The sequence below is a fragment of the Mustela putorius genome, unplaced genomic scaffold, assembly GCF_011764305.1.
Source record: "Mustela putorius furo isolate JIRA1106 unplaced genomic scaffold, ASM1176430v1.1 tig00003853_pilon_pilon_pilon, whole genome shotgun sequence".
Lineage (NCBI taxonomy): Eukaryota > Metazoa > Chordata > Mammalia > Carnivora > Mustelidae > Mustela > Mustela putorius.
The window spans coordinates 61,238,433-61,253,511 of NW_025422005.1; the positions used below are offsets into that span (position 1 = coordinate 61,238,433).

General features: G+C 34.9%; 1 protein-coding gene and 1 non-coding gene across 2 annotated transcripts in view; both read right to left on the reverse strand.

Annotated features, from left to right (window-relative positions):
• The window catches only part of LRRIQ3 (leucine rich repeats and IQ motif containing 3), a 221,244-nt gene that overhangs the window by 178,780 nt on the left and 27,385 nt on the right, over positions 1-15,079 (reverse strand). Inside the window, exons 2-3 of the mRNA XM_004758195.3 lie at positions 13,629-13,877; positions 3,020-3,343 (exon numbers count right to left, since the gene is read on the reverse strand). Of these exons, the coding sequence (XP_004758252.1) occupies positions 3,020-3,343; positions 13,629-13,877 (573 nt within the window). The remainder of the gene's footprint in view (positions 1-3,019; positions 3,344-13,628; positions 13,878-15,079) is intronic.
• Positions 11,945-12,047, reverse strand: LOC123387393. Its single transcript, XR_006601852.1, has one exon. It is a non-coding gene; the product is annotated as a U6 spliceosomal RNA (small nuclear RNA).

Here is a 15,079-nt window from a genome sequence, read left to right on the forward strand (position 1 = left end):
AACCCATCTAGAACACATAAATGAAATTCTTCTTTTAGGGCCTGGGTTAAGATACCCAGAATTAAATACTGGATTCACTTTTTAATTTCTCTAAAATTTTTAACTATTATTTCAAAATCATTAATATATTCATAACTTTTTGTAAATAATTATATGCAGTTATAAAGTTTTCTAACTTCCTAATCTCCATGCATAATCACTGTTCATTGTTTACACACCCTTTCAAATGTGATCACTGTTCAGCTGATTTTCCATTCTTTATCAATTGTCAATGCATAGAGAGACAGATACAGATTTAGATATATTTAGAACAGATTATAAATATGTTCTGCAATATACTTTTTTACTTCCTATGTAGTTTTACTTTTCTAACATCTGTGGAACTCATCTCTTTTAAACTCTTACATGATCTATCTACCCTAATACTCATGCAATGAATCATTTTTTAAATATTTTTTATCTATCCATTCAAGCATTTTGTAATCTACAACTAGATATGGTTTCTCAATCAATTCTTTCAGCATTAAAAAATATCAACATATAATGATGATTTCAATATGCCATGTCACCAAATTAATTAAGAGTTTAATATGTTTTAAAATATTTTATTTATTTATTTGACAGAGAGAGAAATCATAAGCAGGCAGAGAGGCAGACAGAGAGAGGGGGAAACAGGCTCCCGCTGAGCAGAGAGCCTGATGAGGAGCTCCATCCCAGGACCCTGGGACCATGATCCAAGCCAAAGCAGAGGCTTAACCCACTGAGCCACCCAGGTGCCCCAAGAATTTACTATTTTTATCCACTTCCATTAATATTCCAAATTGTCCTTTAAATAATTGAAAAAAAGAAACTACTTCCCAATGGAATCGCTCAAATATAGAAAACCTGAAAAAAAAAATTAGAGATCTGCTATCTATTTAAAAAACAAAACTTTTAATCAACACAATCTTCAAGAAATAAAAAAATGAAAATAGCAATGTGGAAGAATATAAGATTAAATTAAAATATCAATTGTATTTCTATATATTAGTAACAAACAACCCAAAAATGAATTTGAGAAAATAATTCCACCACAAAATCAAAATGAATAAAATACATAGAAATAAATTTTGACAAGACAACTGTAAAACTTGCACAATGAAAACTATAAAACAATGCTGAGAAAATTAAAGAATATCTAAATAAATTGAGAGACAGTTCACATTCAAGAATGAAAATATTCACTATTGTAAAGATGGCAATCTCCACAAAATGATATATAAATTCAATGGAATCTTTTATCACTATCCCACCAGGAATCATTGTAGAAATTGACAAGCTGATCCTAAAATTCATTTGTAAATGCAAGGGACCCTGAATAGCCAAAGCAATATTGAAAAAGAAGAGCAAAGTTGGAGGACGCATACTTCCCTATTTCAAAACTTAACTACAAAGCTATCTACAATAATCAAACTGTGTGCTACTGGAATAAGGATAAATATATAGACCATTAGAATATAATTGAGAGTCCAGAAATTAACCTTCCATTTTATGGCCAATTGATTTCAGACAAAGATATCCAGATAGTTCACCTGGGAAAGAATAATCTTTTCAACAAATTGAATACATGCTAAAAAAAAAAAAAAAGAAAGAAAGAAAGAAATTACACCCTTAATTCACACCATACATAAAAATTCATTCAAAATGAAACACTAAGTTTCAGCTAAAATTATTAAACTTCTAGGAAAAAAACACAGAAACAATTTTTGACCTTAGGCAGAGTTCTTAGATACAATACCAAAAGCATAATCCATAAAAGAAAAAAATTCATAACCTAGGTGTCTTAAAACTCAAAATTTTTCTGCTCTAAGAGACCATCAAGAAAATAAAAAGATGAGCTAGAGGCTGAGAAAAAAATATATTTGTAATACATATATCTGATAAAGGATTTATATCCATGAATCTATTCTTACAACACAATAAGACAAACAACCCACTTTCAAAATGAGCAAAAATATTGCATAGGCATTTGATAAAAGTATGTATAATTGATAAGCAGATGAAAAGTGCTTACCACCATTATTCCTTAGGGAAATAAAAATAAAAATCAAAATAAAATACTAATTTATAGTTACTAGAATGTCTAATAGTTTAAAATACAAAAAATACTAGTGTTTGAAAGGACATACAGAAACTAGAACTCTTATGTATTTTTGGTTTCTACTGTTTAGAAAGCAATTTAGTGTTATACAAAATTAACGTAAACTTACCATACATACCCTCATTTGCACTCCTAAGAATCTACCCAAGAAAAATGAAAACATATGTCTACATAAAAACACGTTAAGTAGGTGTTCATAACAGCATCATTCATAATAGCAAAAACTGAAAATAATCTAAACATCCATCAACTGGTGAATGAACAAAAAAAATGCAGTATATTCATATAATGGATAATTATTCCACAATCAAAAGTAACTAACTACTAAGTAACTAACTGCTGATACAAAATAAATGAGCCTCAAACACATCACACTAAGTGAATAAAGGCAGCTGGTTAAGACTTTGTATGACTTGATTCATATAAAATATTTAGTAAAGCAATGTCACAGAAATAGAAACCAGACTAATGGTACCTATGACTGGCGATGGGAGTAGAAATTAACTTTACATGGGAAAGAAGGAAACTTTTGGAGTAGTGGAAATTTCTAACACTGGAATGTGGAGATGGTTACATAACACCATTGATTTACTAAAATCATTAAATCATATATATATAATGAGTGAATTTTATAGTATTTAAGTTATATCTAATAAAGCTATTATATTAAAACATAATAGAAACCAAAAATATATTTCTCTACAATTTGCTATTTTATGCTCAGCAATTTTTATGTAGTAGGCATATAAGCTTCTATAAATTCTAAGATATAATACTACTAATATATTCACTAGTTTATGAAATTTTAAAAAATGATACAGTATGTATTAGTTCATATAACTTAGGTAACTGAAATGAAACTCTAATGAATCCAACTACCTTTTTCAAAGCAGGGCAGAAATTAAAGAAAAGTCGGTGGTTATATGCTTTGAATCTTTCAGGAAGATGCCAGTTCTGAATTATTTCTTCATCAGAAATCACATGATGATCTAGAGCTTTGAGAGGCCATATACTGTTGACAAGAACATGTCTATATCCTTTTTTAAGGCTCACTGGACAATCGAACATAGTGAGGGCAATGAGACTTGGACAAGCAGATAGCATACATATATTCTTTAACTTTGCAAACCCATTGTCATGAAGATAGAGGAGTTTTAGTTTCTTCAATCCACTCCAAAATTTGGTATCTGGTAGACTCTTTATCTGAAATATTATTAATAATAACATCTTAATACAAATATTAATTTTCTATAAATTACATGGAAAATGAAAAACATTAAACATCTCCTAAAATTCAATATTTTTCAAACTGGCAAACTGTTGATTAATAATCCAAAAAAGAATCTCTCATTATCCAATGATTACTGGAGTAAAAACAGTACATTTTTCATCTATAATATGTTATCATTATTAGTATAATTAAATGAATAGACATATATACTTTGTTCAGTAAAAATTTCTTCGTAGCAGACAAAATCTAAAATTTTCTAAACATAAAGAATTAAGGAGCCATATCAATCAATGTGATACACCACATTAACAAAAATGAAAGTCAAAAATTATATGATCATCTCAATAGATAGAGAAAAGGAATTTGACAAAATTCAACATTTATTCATGATAAAAAAATCTTAACAAGTAGGTGCAGAGGGAATGTACCTCAACATAATAAAGGCCATATATGACAAGCCCACAGCTAACATCATATTCAATAGTGAAAATTGAAAGCTTTTCCTCTAAGAACAGGAACAAGGCAAAGCTGTTCCACTTTTATTTAACACAATATTAAAAGTTCCAGCCAGAATAATTAATCAAGGAAAAGAAACAAAAGGCATACAAATCAGAAAGGAAGAAACAAAACTGTTAGCATTTGCAGATGACATGTTATATACAGAAAATCCTAAACACTTTGCCAAAAAATTATTCAGCTAATAAATCAATTAGTAAAGTGGCAGGATACAAAACCAATATACAGATATCTGCTATATATCTATACACTAATAATAAGTTAAAGAAAGAGAAATTAAGTACACCAATCCTATATAAAATTGCATCAGAAAGAGTAAAATACCTAGAATGAATTTAACCAAGGAGGTGAAAAGATCTGCAAACAGCACACTGAAAACTATAAAATATGGATAAAAGAAAGAGTAAGAGACAAATAAATGGAAAGATATTCCATGTTCTGGACTTAAAGAATAAATCCTGTTAAAATAATAATCCTGTTAAAATATCCCAAATAATCTATGTACTCAGTATATTCCCTTTTAAATTCCAAAGGCATTTTTCACAGAAAAAGAAAAAAGAATCTTAAAATGTATAGGGAAACACAGAAGACCCTGAATAGCCAAACCAATCCTGAAAGAGAATAAAGCTAGAGGTACCATCACCCTCATTTTAAACTATATTACAAACCCATACTAATCCAAACAGTATGATATTGGTATAAAAATAGAACAGACACTTCTCCAATGAAGACATACAAATGGCTATCAGACACATGAAAAAATGTTCATCATCACTAGCAATCAGGGAGATTCAGATTAAAACCACATTGAGATACCACCTTACACTAGTTAGAATGGCCAAGATTAGCAAGACAGGAAACAACGTGTATTGGAGAGGATGTGGAAAAAGAGGAACCCTCTTACACTCTTGGTGGGAATGCAAGTTGGTGCAGCCACTTTGGAGAACAGTGTGGAGATTCCTCAAGAAATTAAAAATAGAGCTTCCCTATGACCCTGCAATTGCACTACTGGGTATTTAGCCCAAAGATACAGATGTAGTGAAGAGAAGGGCCATCTCTACAACAATGTTTATAGTGGCGATGGCCATGGTCACCAAACTGTGGAAAGAACCAAGATGCCCTTCAAAGGACGAATGGATAAGGAAGATGAGGTCCATGTACACTCTGGAGTATTATGCCTCCATCAGAAAGGATGAATACCCAACTTTGGTATCAACATGGACGGGACTGGAAGAGATTATGTTGAGTGAAATAAGTCAAGCAGAAAGAGTCAATTATCATATGGTTTCACTTATTTGTGGAGCATAACAAATAACATGGAGGACATGGGGAGATGGAGAGGAGAAGGGAGTTGAGGGAAACTGGAAGGGGAGGTGAACCATGAGAGACTATGGACTCTGAAAAACAACCTGAGGGTTCTGAAGGGGCAGGCGGTTGGAAGTTGGGGGAGCCAGGTGGTGGGTATTAAGGAGGGCACATATTGTATGGAGCACTGGGTGTGGTACAAAAACAACAACTACTGTTACGCTAAAAAGAAATAAAAAAAGAAAAGACACAAAGATCAATGTAACAGAATTCAGAGACCAAAAATAAACCCATGCATAGATGGTTAGTTGATCTATGATGGAGTCAAGAATATACAATAAAGGAAGGGGGAGTCAGGATGGCGGAGAAGTAGCAGGCTGAGACTACATCAGGTAGCAGGAGATCAGCTCAATAGCTTATCTAAAGATTGCAAACACCTACAAAACCAAAGGGAGATAGAAGAGAAGAAGAACAACAATTCTAGAAACAGAAAATCAACCACTTTCTGAAAGGTAGGACTGGCGGAGAAGTGAATCCAAAGCGATGGGAAGATAGACTGCGGGGGGAGGGGCCAGCTCCCAGCAAGTGGCAGAGCACAAGATCAGGACTTTTAAAAGTCTGTTCAGCTGAGGGACATTGCTCCAGAGGCTAAACCGGGGTGAAATGCATGCGGGGTCAGTGTGGCCTCAGGTCCCACAGGTCACAGAAGGATCAGGGTTGTCTGAGTATCTCAGAGCTGGCAAGTATTAGAATGGGGAAGCCAGCTAGAGAGACGGAGCCGAGGAGTGAGCTCTCAGCTCAGGGTTACCTTGAACCAGTCGCAGGCTGGGTGAGCTTGGCGGCCAGAGGCCAGGGAGACAGGAGTAATTGGGCGCTATTCTCTGAGGGCACACTGAGGAGTGGGGCACCGAGCTCTCGGCTCGGCTGGGCCAGAGACTGGGAGGCGGCCATTTTCATTCCGGGCCTCCAGAAATCTATGGAAAGTATTCAAGGAACAAAAGCTCGTGAAAGCAAACACGAGCTCATTACTCAGCCCAGCCCCTGGTAAGGGTGGTACAATTCTACCTGGGGCAAAGACACTTGAGAATCACTACAACAGGCCTCTCCCCCAGAAGATCAACAAGAAATCCAGCCAGGACCAAGTTCACCTACAAGGAGAACAGCAGAATTCCAGAGCAGGCGAAAGCAAAGCACGGACCTCATGGCTTTCTCCCCATGATTTTTTAGTCTTGCAGTTAATTTAATTTTTTTTTCAATTTTTTTTTCTTCTTCTGCTAAACTATTTTTAACTTTTACCCTATTCTTTTTAAATGTTTTTTAACTAGTTTATCTAATATATATGTTTTTTCATTTTTATATTTTTTCTTTATTCATTTTCTTTTTTAATTGTTTCTTTATTTATTCTGTACCTCTTTTTATCCCCTTTCTTCCACTGACAATTTCGGATCTCTTCTGATTTGGTTAAAGCATATTTTCCTGGGGTCTTTGCCACCCTTTTAGTATTTTACTTGCACCTTCATATACTCTTATCTGGACAAAATTACAATGCAGAAAAATTCACCACACACACACACAAAAAGAACAAGAGGCAGTACCGAAGGCTAGGGACCTAATCAATACAGAAATTGGTAATATGTCAGATCTAGAGTTCAGAATGATGATTCTCAAGGTTCTATCTGGGCTTGAAAAAGACATGGAAGATATTAGAGAAACCCTCTCAGAAGATATAAAAGCTCTTTCTGGAAAAAAAAAAAATCTAAAATCTAACCAAGTTGAAATTGAAAAAAGCTATTAATGAGGTGCAATCAAAAATGGAGGCTCTCACTGCTAGGATAAATGAGGCAGAAGAAAGAATTAGCGATATAGAAGACCAAATGACAGAGAATAAAGAAGCTGAGCAAAAGAGGGACAAACAGGTACTGGACCACGAGGGGAGAATTTGAGAGATAAGTGACACCATAAGACGAAACAACATTAGAATAATTGGGATTCCAGAAAAAGAAGAAAGAGAGAGGGGAGCAGAAGGTATATTGGAGAGAATTATTGGAGAGAATTTCCCTAATATGGCAAAGGGAACAAGCATCAAAACCCAGGAGGTACAGAGACCCCCCTCAAAATCAAGAAGAATAGGTCCACACCCCATCACCTAATAGTAAAGTTTACAAGTCTTAGTGACAAAGAGAAAATCCTGAAAGCAGACCAGGAAAAGTAGTCTGTAACAGAACATGGTAAAAATATTAGATTGGCAGCAGACTTATCCACAGAGACCTGGCAGGCTAGAAAGAGATGGCATGATATATTTAGAGCACTAAATGGGAAAAACATGCAGCCAAGAATACTATATCCAGCTAGGCTATCATTGAAAATAGAGGAAAGATTAAAAGCTTCCAGGACAAACAAAAACTGAAAGAATTTGCAAACACCAAACCAGCTCTACAGGAAATTTGAAAGGGGTCCTCTAAGCAAAGAGAGAGCCTAAAAGTAGTAGATCAGAAAGGAATAGAGACAATATACAATAACAGTCACCTTACAGGCAATACAATGGCACTAAATTCATATCTCTCATACTTACCCTGAATGTTAATGGGCTAAATGCCCCAATCAAAAGACACAATGGATAAAAAAAAAAAAACCCATCAATATGTTGCCTACAAGAAACTCATTTTAAACCCGACAACACCTCCAGATTTAAATTGAGGGGGTGGAAAACAATGTACCATGCTAATGGACATCAGAAGAGAGCAGGAGTGGCAATCCTTGTATCAGATCAATTAGATTTTAAGCCAAAGACTATAATAAGAGATGAGGAAGGACACTATATCATACTCAAAGGGTCTGTCCAACAAGATCTAATAATTTTAAATACCTATGCCCCTAACGTGGGAGCAGCCAACTATCTAAACCAACTAATAACAAAATCAAAGAAACACATCAACAATAATACAATAATAGTAGGGGATTTTAACACTCCCCTCACTGAAATGGACAGATCATCCAAGCAAAAGATCAACAAGGAAATAAAGGCCTTAAATGACACACTGGACCAGATGGACATCACAGATATATTCAGAACATTTCATCCCAAAGCAGCAGAATACACATTCTTCTCTAGTGCACATGGAACATTCTCCAGAATAGATCACATCCTGGGTTCTAAATCAGGTCTCAACCGGTATCAAAAGATTGGGATCATTCCCTGCATATTTTCACACTACAATGCTCTGGAGCTAGAACCACAAGAGGAAATTTGGAAAGAACCGAAATACATGGAGACTAAACAGCATCCTTCTAAAGAATGAATGGGTCAACCAGGAAATTAAAGAAGAATTGAAAAATTCATGGTAATAAATGATAATGAAAACACAACAGTTCAAAATCTGGGACACATCAAAGGCAGTCCTGAGACAAAAATATATAGCGGCACAAGCCTTTCTCAAGGGACAAGAAAAGTCTCAGGTACACAACCTAACTCTACACCTAAAGGAGCTGGAGAAAGAACAAGAAAGAAACCCTAAACCCAGCCGAAGAAGAGAAATTATAAAGATCAGAGCAAAAATCAATGAAATAGAACCCCAAAAAACAATAGAACAAATCAACGAAACTAAGAGCTGGTTCTTTGAAAAAATTAGTAAGATTGATAAACCCCAGGCCAGACTTATCAAAAAGAAAAGAGAAAGGGGGCGCCTGGGTGGCTTACTGGGTTAAGCCACTGCCTTCAGCTCAGGTCATAATCTCAGGGTGCTGGGATCGAGTCCCACATCGGGCTCTCTCTGCTCAGCAGGGAGACTGCTTCCTCCTCTCTCTCTCTGCCTGCTTCTCTGCCTACTTGTGGTCTCTCTCTGTCAAATAAATAAATAAAATCTTTAAAAAAAAAAAGAAAAAAGAAATGACCCATATAAATAAAATCATGAATGAAAGAGGAGCAATCATAACTAACACCAAAGAAATACAGACAATTATAAGAACATACTATGAGCAACTATACACCAACAAATGTGAAAATCTGGAAGAAATGGATGCATTCCTAGAGACTTTATATGTCTCTACCAAATTAATTTTACCAAAAATTTAAAGAAGTAATTCCTTTTCTCCTGAAACTGTTCCAAAAAATAGAAATGGAAGGAAAACTTCCAAACTCATTTTATGAGGCCAGCATCACCTTAATCCCAAAACCAGACAAGGATCCCATCAAAAAAGAGAATGCCAGACCAATATCCCTGATGAACACAGATGTGAAAATTCTCACCAAAATACTAGCCAACAGGATTCAACAGTACATTAAAAGGATTATTCACCACGACCAAGTGGGATTTATTCCAGGGCTGCAAGGTTGGTTCAACATCCGCAAATCAATCAATGTGTTACAACACATTAATAAAAGAAAGAACAAGAACCATATGATACTCTCAATAGATGCTGAAAAAGTATTTGACAAAGTACAGCATCACTTCCTGATCAAAACTCTTCAAAGTGTAGGGATAGAGGGCACATACCTCAATATTATCAAAGCCATCTATAAAAAATCCACCGCAAATATCATTCTCAATGGAGAAAAACTGAGAGCTTTTCCGCTAAGGTCAGGAACACGGCAGGCATGTCCATTATCACCACTGCTATTCAACACAGTACTAGAAGACCTAGCCTCAGTAATCAGACAACAAAAAGAAATTAAAGGCATCCAAATCGGCAAAGAAGAAATCAAACTATCACTCTGTGCAGATGATATGATACTATATGCGGAAAACCCAAAAGACTCCACTCCAAAACTGCTAGAACTTATACAGGAATTCAGTAAAGTGTCAGGATATAAAATCAATGCACATAAATCAGTTGCATTTCTCTACACCAACAAGACAGAAGAAAGAGAAATTAAGGAGTCAATCCCATTTACAATTGCATCCAAAACAATAAGATACCTAAGAATAAACCTAACCAAAGAGGTTAAGAATCTATACTCAGAAAACTATAAAGTACTCATGAAAGAAATTGAGGAAGATACAAAGAAATGTAAAAATGTTCCATGCTCTTGGATCGGAAGAACAAATATTGTGAAAATGTCTATGCTACCTAAAGCAATCTACACTTTTAATGCAATTCCTATCAAAATACCATCCATTTTTTTCAACGAAATGGAACAAATAATCCTAAAATTTATATGGAACCAGAAAAGACCTCAAATAGCCAAAGGAATATTGAAAAAGAAAGCCAAAGTTGGTGGCATCACAATTCTGGACTTCAAGCTCTATTACAAAGCTGTCATCATCAAGACAGCATGGTACTGGCATAAAAACAGACACATAGATCAATGGAACAAAATAGAGAGTCCAGAAATAGACCCTCAACTCTATGGTCAACTAATCTTCAACAAAGCAGGAAAGAATGTCCAATGGAAAAAAGCAGCCTCTTCAATAAATAGTGTTGGGAAAGTTGGACAGCCACATGCAGAAAAATGAAATTGGACCATTTTCTTATACCACACATGAAAATAGACTCAAAATGGATGAAGGACCTCAATGTGAGAGAAGAATCCATAAAAATCCTTGAGGATAACACAGGCAGCAACCTCTTCAACGTCAGCTGCAGCAACGTCTTCCTAGGTACATCACCAAAGGCAAGGCAATCAAGGGCAAAAATGAACTACTGGGATTTCATCAAGATCAAAAGCTTTTGCACAGCAAAGGAAACAGTTAACAAAACCAAAAGACAACTGACAGAATGGGAGAAGATATTTGCAAATGACATATCAGATAAAGGGCTAGTGTCCAAAATCTATAAAGAACTTAACAAACTCAACACCCAAAGAACAAATAATCCAATCAAGAAATGAGCAGAAGACATGAACAGACATTTCTGCAAAGAAGACATCCAGATGGCCAATAGACACATGAAAAAGTACTCTACATCACTCAGCATCAAGGAAATACAAATCAAAACCACAATGAGATATCACCTCACACCAGTCTGAATGGCTAAAATTAACAAGTCAGGAAATGACAGATGCTGGTGAGGATGCCGAGAAAGGGGAACCCTTCTACTCTGCTAGTGGGAATGCAAGCTGGTGCAACCACTCTGGAAAACAGTATGGAGTTTCCTCAAAATGTTGAAAATAGAACTACCCTACGACCCAGAAATTGTACCACCAAGTATTTACCCTAAAGATACAAACGTAGTGATCTGAAGGGGCGCATGCACCCGAATGTTTATAGCAGCAATGTCCACGATAGGCAAACTATGGAAAGAACCTAGATGTCCATCAACAGATGAATGAATAAAGAAGATGTGGTATATATATACAATGGAATACTATGCAGCCACCAAAAGAAATGAAATCTTGCCACTTGCGACAACGTGGATGGAACTAGAGGGTATCATGCTTAGCGAAATAAGTCAATTGGAGAAGGACAACTATCATATGATCTCCCTGATATGAGCAACTGGAGATGCAACATGGGGGCTTAAGGGGGTAGGAGAAGAATAAATGAAACAAGATGGGATTGGGAGGGAGACAAACCATAAGTCACTCTTAATCTCACAAAAAAAAAGTGAGGGTTGCTGGGGGGAAGGAGGTTTGGAGAGGGGGTGGGGTTATGGACATTGGGGATGGTATGTCTATGGTGAGTGCTGTGAAGTGTGTAAACCTGGCGATTCACATACCTGTACCCCTGGGGATAAAAATATTTTATATGTTTATAAAAACTAAAAAATTAAAAAAGAAAAAAATCCTAATTAAAAAAAAAGAGAATATACAATGAGGAAAGGGCAGTCTCTTCACAAATTTGCATATCATCCTTGCACAGCAGCCATGCTAATCTTCTCTGTATCTTTACATTTTTAGTATATATGCTGCTAAAGCAAGCACAAGGGCAGTCACTCCAATAAATGGTGTCAGGAAAACTGGACAGCAATATAGAAATATGTAAAAAAAAAAAAAGGTCATGAAAGTGGACCTCTATCTTATATCATACACAAAAATTACCTCAAAATGGATTAAAGTATAAAAGCTAAGACCTGAAACTATAAAACCCCTAAAAGAAAACATAGGCCATACATTCCTTCACAATAGCCTTAGTGGTGATTTTTGGTTTTGACACAAAAAGCAAAGGACACAAAAGCAAAAATATATCAACTAAAAATACAATAAACTAAGCTTCTGCAGAGCAAAGTGAAAAAATGAGAAGGCAAGCTACTGAATGGAAGAAAATATTTGTCAGTCATATATGTTAAGGGGATAATATCCAAAAGATATAAAGAACTCATACAACTCAATTCCAAAATAAAATTCAATTAAAAAATGGGCAGTGAAACTGAATAGACATTTAAGACATCCAAATGGCCAACATGGTACATGAAGATATGCTCACTATCAATAATCATCAGGGAAATACAAATTGAAACCACACTGAGATATTCCTTTACACCTGCTAGAATGGCCATAGTCCAAAGAACAGGAAATAACAAGGATGTTAAGAAAAGGGAAGGCTTATGCTCTGCTAATGGGAATGTAAATTGGTATAATCCCTGTAGAAAACAGTATGGAGGTTCCTCAAAAAAAATAAAAATAAAACTACCACATGATCCAACAATTCTACTTCTCAGGATTTATCTCAAGACAAGGAATACACTGACTCAAAAAGATTTATGTACCCTTCATATTCATTCCAACATAATTTACAATAGCTAAGACATGTAAGCAGCCTCAGTGTCTACTGACAGATAAATGGATAAAGAAAATGTGCCATATATATATATTTTTTACATATATATATATAGATATAGATATAGGTATAGATATATATTACCAATCATTATTTTGTACAGATGAACTTAATATGTCAATTATGCCATCAAAATATTAAAAAATCCAAAGCATTTTTATTTATTTATTTATTTATTAAAGATTTTATTTATTTATTTGAGAGAGGGAGAATAAGACAGAGAGAGCACAAGAGAAGGAAGGTTGGAAGGAGAAGAAGACTTCCCGTTGAGCAGGGAGCCTAATGTGGAACTCAATCCTAGGACTTCAGGATCATGACCTGAATAGTCGCTTAACCAACTGAGCCACCCATGTGCTCCTAAAATCCAGAGCATTTTTAACTAGACTATTAATTTAAGAAGTAATATATACCAAATTACACAGTGTTTATATATTTCTAACTCAAAATTTTGTTTAAACTTAAAAAATTTTTTAAAGTAATTCTCCACATCAAATGTGGTGCTCAAACTCATAACCCAAAGATCAAGAGTCACTTGCTCTACCTACTGAGTCAGCCAGGCATGTACCCCTTAAATTGTAAATTTTGTATTTAGATATATTCTATTTTAAATTCTTTTTTATATTTTATATAAAAATTGGGAGATATATTGGGATAGACAGCATAAGTGTTTTTGAATATCAATTTCATTTATATGCAAAAATCTAAAATGTCTATTGCTTACCTGATTTCCATGGAGATCAAGTTTGACTAATTTTATACAACTTTGAAGTGGATGAATATCTGTAATAAAATTGTTTGAGAAGATGCATACTCTGAGAGAGATACAGGATTGCAAATTTTCCATGGATTTTAAATGCAGGCCACTGAACTTCACGAAAACAAAATCTTTTTGATCTTCTATCATGTTCTCATTATAGTGACTCCATTCTTCATGACTGGTTAGCTCTTCTGTTATTGTTCCATGAAACATCTAAGAAACAAAAGAGTTGAAGGTAGGAAATGGAATGGAATTTTAAGGGGTTTGGGCTGTTTTTTAAAGGCAATGCTCAAAGATCATATACACAAAGTGAAACTTGTGTTTTCCATTTCATTCAAAACTTCCCAACCTTGGAGAGTCAGAATTGCTCTGATAGGATATGTAATGAGTGTGCTGCTAGGGAGCCAGTGCCCATATATGCATGCTCCTGTGTTTACTTTTGTACTAGGAGTTCACACCTTGACTTTGCCTCATTTCTACTACCCTCCCTGCATTTCAGGGTTTTTTGAGAGTATCTCCATGGATACAATCTCCTTTCTCTTATTTTAACAATACATTCTAATAGCTTTTAGCAGCACATGCTGGGAATTTCCAATCCAGTTGAATGGTTTTATTTTTTTTTTAATTTAAAAAAAAATTTTTTTAGTCCCTATTATTTTTCTGTGGAACAGAAAAAGTAATAGTTAATAGTTCTTAACTCAGTATATTTTTATTGTTAAAAAGTACTATTGAAACTTAGGTACAAGGAGAAGCCAAAACAGAGCATACTGCACAGGTGTTAGTACGTTAGGGATAGAGGAACAGAGTGGAGTGAACACCCTTCAAGACAAAAGAACCCTCTTCCTCTCTGTTTCCTCCTTGCAGAAGGAAGACTGACCAGAGTAGATCTTGCTTTCTTAGGCCTTCTGGATACCAACTGTTTCCAATATCAACCTCCAAGATGATAACAGGAAAGTCCGATGCTATGGAATATGACTTTATGCTCTTAGAGATTTAGAAAGTAAAACAAAAATTAGGTACATTGTTGAGGTTTGTAATCCTCAAACTTTGTATTTTATATCTGTTTAACCGATAGGGAATGAGCATCTGGGGAAATAAATTTAGGCTCAATATTTATCTTTTACTGTTTTATTACTGCTTCTCCTGTGCTTTAGTTTGAATATTTGGGCTTTTGGACCTGATTTCCTTGCAACCTCAATTTATAAAGCTGTGAGGAAGAGCATATTTGTTCTCATTTCAGTCTTCTGCTAACAGGAATTAGGCAAAAGTAAATTATGTTAGATTTTTCAAATGGGCTCTTCTCTACTCTATAGGTATTTTTTTCGACTTCCAAAAATAAATCTGGAAACAAAAAAAATTCCAATAGCTAGTGAGAATACAATGGGTAAAAAAGTAAAAAAAAAAAAAAAATCTAA